Source organism: Myotis daubentonii, chromosome 2 (assembly GCF_963259705.1).
Source record: "Myotis daubentonii chromosome 2, mMyoDau2.1, whole genome shotgun sequence".
Taxonomy (NCBI): domain Eukaryota; kingdom Metazoa; phylum Chordata; class Mammalia; order Chiroptera; family Vespertilionidae; genus Myotis; species Myotis daubentonii.
The window spans coordinates 207,646,490-207,652,225 of NC_081841.1; the positions used below are offsets into that span (position 1 = coordinate 207,646,490).

General features: G+C 44.6%; 1 protein-coding gene across 1 annotated transcript; it reads left to right on the top strand.

Moving 5' to 3' along the window:
* Positions 1-1,289: 1,289 nt before the first annotated feature.
* Positions 1,290-4,426, top strand: C2H8orf48 (chromosome 2 C8orf48 homolog). Its single transcript, XM_059685552.1, has one exon. It carries the CDS (start codon positions 1,445-1,447, stop codon positions 2,306-2,308), a length of 864 nt encoding a protein of 287 aa, XP_059541535.1. The 5' UTR covers positions 1,290-1,444; the 3' UTR covers positions 2,309-4,426.
* The last annotated feature ends 1,310 nt before the right edge of the window (positions 4,427-5,736 follow it).

The following is a 5,736-nucleotide window of genomic DNA, read 5'->3' on the forward strand; positions in this document are numbered from 1 at the left end:
TTTATGATGATATATAATTTGGTTTGAATACATGAAGTTGGAATCTTTTTTTCTTAGTTATGAATCTTGCTCATATTAGAAAGATGTTTTTTGAACATTGCAGACTTTTGGCTCTTTGCCAAAGTGAACATTTTTGGAATAATATTAAATATATCTGGCTAGACTTGAATAACACCACCACCCCCCCCCCCCCACACACACACACAGAATGGAGCAAGGATGCCCATTCTCTTGCAATTCTGAAATATCTGAAATAAGTGACTAAGACTCAGATATTTATTAAGACCTAGAAAAAGTCAGTCTCCATAGATAAGTTTTACAATTTTTGAGAACAGTTGTTCGTACACTTTACTGTGATTTTAAAAAGCTGTTGTAAAAGGATATGCCATGAGTAACAGCTGAATTTGGGGGGTTCGGGAAGGACAGACTGAAGTTCCTTGAGCTGGTCATACCTATTCCATAAAACCCACGGACCCGGGAGAGGGAATGCTTATTTCTGTTTCAGCTCACTCTCTCAACAGAGATTTATTTATTGACTACCTTCTGTGCCTGGCAGCACTGCCATGGTGTCTGCTCTCATGGAGATGTTAACTGAGTGGCTAATAGTCATCCAATACTCGGACCTGGCTGCAAGCTGTGAAAGGGTGCAGAGTGTTTGGGAGCTGCGGTGGGTGTGCAACCCTTCCCAGAGCAAAGGGACTCAGAGGAGCATCAGTCATTGATCACAAACAGAGGGAAGAGCGGTGTTGACGTGCCATTGGAAGGGGCCCCGAGAACCTGTGATCTGAGAAACCGGCAAAGTCTTGGGAACACAGAGTTGTGCAAGATGAGGCTGGAGAAAGGCGGGAGAGACACGCAGGGTTTACGGGGTGGGCTCATTATTTCTATTCTTTCCTCAGGCAGGGTCTACAAGTAGGTGATCTCTGGCTGTAGGAGGAGCAGACACGTTTCCGTGTTTCTGCCTGCGCGTTCTGGCCAGCAGGGATTTTTATTTATTTACTTTTAATAATTTCAATCATTTTTATTTTGAGGAGACTACTCTCTCGGGTTAGTCGGAGACTGCCTTTCCCTGTTGGACTCACATACGTGCTCTTCTTTGACCCCCGAGGAAAGGGTGTTTGCACCCTTTTTCAAGGATTATTAGATTTTGTACTAAAAACAGCCGCAGAGACAAGGGAGAAAGCGCGCAATCCCTGCGAGACCTGCGGAGGCGGAGTCTGCGCAGTGGGGCCGGGGAGGGGAGGAGCGCTGCACCGGGACCCAGTGCGCATGACGCCCCGCGTTGCCAAGGCAGCGAAAAGGCGTCACCCGCCACCCGGAAGAGGAGCCGGGCTGAGCTGCGGAGTCCCACAGGGTCCCGTGCTCCCTGGCTCAGGCCTGACCAGTTCCTGAGCCAATCTTGACCAAAGCAAAGCAGATGAGGAGCCGAGTCTGATGCCGTGTGATGGCCAGCCGCCTAGAAGCTGGGGAACCCGAGGAGCCACGTGAATTGGCCCAAACGGACATCAGGGCCATGGACGACCTTTCTCAGGAGACCTTCGAGTCCTTCTCTGATGAGGTACAGACTTCATGTTCATTCAGTTCCCCTGGAGGACGGCTGCCCTCGCCTCAGGTGTCTGTGGGCAAACCTGAGAGTGGAGAGCCCACTGCACGCTTGGAATGTCAAGATAAACAATCTGAGCTTTCAGAAAAGAGGTTTAGTCAGAAAAGAATCAACTACCTCAAGGGGAAAGGAACTAACTCTGGAGGGTACCAACCAGACACTCACCCTCAAACAGAAATCACTCCGGTGTCTGATGAACAAATGCATGCCCTGCAGACTTTTTGCACCGTTAAGGTAAACCTGATGCACCACAGAGCAACCTCTAAAGGGATGAAGAGCAGCAGACATGAGAAGCTGCAGCTTAGATCGGATGCAGAGGCTTCAGAGATGGATGCCATCAACTGTACTGCCCCCGACGAGCTTGTGAACAGAATCCATTTAAAAAACGTGATGGCAACACTAAAACAGGCGGCAGCAGTTAGGCAGCACGTTCCTTCTAGGTGCCCTGATTGTAACAGAAAAAGAGCGGAACTGGCTCAATCTGCCTTCCTGAAACGAAAGAAGACTTTACTGGAGTCACTTCTCCTCCAAGAGAAAATAGATGAACATCTTCATACTAAAGACTTTCTTACCTTTATTGGAGAAGTGCATAGGGGCCTTCCCAGGCTTTCAGATGACCCCGGAATAATCTGGAAAAGGCTGAATGAGAAAAGCCGGAAGAGAGAGTCTGGTTTTGAAAGGTCAGATCCAGAGCAGAAGATGTAGCGGAATGGAAATAGCGCTTGTCATTCACTGTTTGCTCTACTACCTCTCAAACCACTGAATCCAACCAAACAGGAGATGCTCTTTATTGATGATAATGTGTAACGTCATAGATGTTTTTGCTGTGTATTTGAATAATGGTCATCATTTCTACAAGCACTTTGGAACCTAACTTAAAAATGTACTATGCTTCCTTCACAGATTGGAGGACTAAGAACTTTTGATTTGGTGTGTTTTCAGATTATAGAGGGCAACATGGTAGTTGGAATCGTTACAAAGTTTTTACAACAATCCCGGAGAGAGATGCTGGTAGTTTTCGACTAGGGTTTTGACAGCACAGATGGAAGTACAGAAATGTAAGAGATACTTAAGGAAGTAATAATTGACAGTCTTGGTGAAGAAATGGGTATGGGGATCGAATGAAAGGTAAATGTTAAAAGTGTTACTGAGTTTCTGACTTGTGTACTGAATGAATAATAGTTTCATTAAATTGTATATAGAAACATTAGAAGAGGATCATGTTTGATAGAAGTGATTAGCAGCGTGATGATTTGGACATGACTGGTTTGAGATATATTTGAGACAGCCACTTTGAGAGGGTGAGAAACATTGGGTTGTTTGTGTTTGCAGTCTGGAGAAAAGGTTTGGCCTGTATATTTGAAATAAAGGGAAGGGGCCACAGATCATTGCATGTAGCTGGAAACTGAAGTCATAGATGTAAGTTCTTTGGGAAGAGGATAGGGTGAGAAGTGAATAAGAGGTATAACTAACTCCTGAGAAATTCAGCAATTAAAGGCTGAATAGAGGAGAATAAGCCACCAAAGGTTTAGAAGATATTATCATAAAAGGATGAAAGAAACCAGGATTGTGTAGTGTCACAGAGAGCAAAGAGAGAAAAATATCAAGAAGGATGGGTTTTCTAAGCACGCAAATGCAACAGAGAATTCATGTAAGATATTTAGTCATGTCCTTAGGCTCTGTTGATCTTAGCAACAGCCATTTCACTTACAGAAATTGGCCAGACAGGCAAAGTAAGTGGAGGAATAAATGTGAGGACATGAAAAATATGAATATAGACTACTTCTTGAAGTTCAGCTGTGGAGGAAAAGAGAGGGGGGAAGGTGGAGGTATATGTATAATTGAGGGAAGAATGCTTGAATAAATTACCTGAAAAGCCATTTTGGGGGCCTTATTTTATGAAACTTCTCTTACTCATTCTAATTTCCATTCTGATGAAACAATATCATCCCTGAAAATACCATGGCATTTTGAAAATACATTTATTGAAAAAAGTGTTAGCTGGCATTCTGAGAAATTCATTTTCTATAAAAATACAAATCCTATAATTTGTCACAATACCTAGAGGCTATTTTTCCTCATGCCTAACAACTAAGCTATCCCAGTCGATAAGAAATTTGTGAAAATCAGTTATAATAGTCTTTATAACATTCCAATACTATTTGATTTTAGATTTTCATTTATGTATAAAAATACTTTCTCCTACAAAACTTAGCATATTTCCTCATATGAAGTCAGTCAAGTAAAATGGAAATCAAATAATTACCATTTGCATAGTAACTATTTATTTGAACTACACATTATGTCATGCTTTATCTTTGGCATCTCACATAATCAAAATTCTGAATAATTGCCATTTAGAATTCCCCCATTAAAGGTCACAATGTACTCATTTAGTCAACTAAGCTAGAAGTCATAGTCATCTTTTGTTCCTCCTTTTTAAAAACTAAACCCCAAGTTAACTATTCTTTCGGCAAAGACCATTAGCTCTTTCTTCTTCAATAGTTTCTGACCATGACTTCTTATTTTCATCTCATTACTACCTCCACTCCTAGTTTCTCTCTTCAGTGCATTCTCCATATAGTTGTCAGAATTATTTTTCTAATATAAAAATCTGTTCAATTTTCCTGATTAAAAAAACTCACTAAATGATTAATCAGTACCATAGGAATAGTTTAAATTTATTAAGACCACAAAGAGGTTCTTTAATAGCTGGCCCAAATTTACCTACATAACCTCATCTTCTATTCTCCACCTCTATATTAAAACTCTCTATAAAACTTGCAATTCCCTGAGCTCCTTGTGGTTTACAAGTACACACTCGTTTTGTTAAAATTCTCTTAATTGCCTTTTTCAGCAGGTGGACTCTTCTTTTTCCCCTCCTCATATTCAATTATCCCCTCTCTTACTGCTCCCCATTCTCTTCCTTATTTAGTTTTAAATTTTACTATAAAATGAATAATATATTTACACTAAAGGCCTGATGCATGAAATGCATGCAAGAGGCTTGACCCTTGCAGCCCCAGCTTTGTCCGGAAGGTCGTCTGGCTGTTTGATCTAATTAGCACATTATGCTTTTATTATTATAGACTAGAGGCCCAGTGCACAAAAATTTGTGCACTGGGGGGCATCCCTCAGCCCAGCCTGCCCCCTCTAACAGTCTGGGAGCCCTCACAGGATGTCCTATTGATGTCCCTGTGGGGAGCGGGCCTAAGCCGCAGTCTGGCCTCCCTCTGTGGAAGGCAACTGGCTGATCAGGTATATAGATACCTTCTGAAAGCAGCACAGACTCCTTCCTTATTTCTTTCCTCTGTGGTTGGAGAATAGGGGACTAAAAGGTGGAGACAGAACTGTGGCCGGGCCTGGGGCTCTTGTAGGCAGCAGAAAGAAGGAGAGGGCTGGGGAAAGTCTAGACACGGTTTTCTTCAATTGTCCTCCCTTCCTCCGGGCCCCTCGCTCTGTTATTTCCTTGTCTTGGTGGACAGTTGGGCCTCGGACTGACAGGAGCCCAGCGACAGTGGAGTTCAGCCCCCTCACTTCTCAGCTGAACATACAACCTCCTCACATTCCAAGTGGAGCTGTTTTCAAGTGGCTAAAGTGCTGGCAATTCTTGCCTCCCAGCCTTTCCCCTCTCGGGTTTCCTCCTTGGGTCAGTTGCAAACTTCATGGAGACACCGAAGCAACTCTGCCCTGGTAGTTCTGCACCGGCCCCTGCCCGCCCCAACCAGGCACTCTTCCTTGAGGTCTCTGGGTCCATAGTCTGAGCTTAGGGAGGTCACCCAGAGCCTGTTGCCCCGGACAGGTGGGGCAGGGGGGCTAGCTTGAAGAGCTGGAGGAAGATGGCAGAGCAAGAGTTGGTATGGACCAGCGCCTGCTTAGCCAGACTTCCTAAGCTCCCCACCGGGCCCAGGCTGGGCCCCTTCCCCACACCAGGAGGATCTCAGCTGAGGTCCCCTCCCTACACCCAGCGCTCTCCTCCCTGTTCTACCACTGAGGGAAGGGAGCAGCTCACCTGCTCTGGACCCTGACAACCTGGCAGGCTGAGGTATAGGTGGTGCGGCCTAGGGTGCTGGTGGCTGCGAGCCTTCTCCCCCTCCCTGAAGCGTGGGGTAGGGTAGCAGCAGCTCACAGCC

Coding starts and splice junctions, on each gene's coding strand:
- C2H8orf48 (XM_059685552.1), top strand. CDS start 1,445: ATGGCCAGCCGCCTAGAAGCTGGGGAACCCGAGGAGCCACGTGAATTG.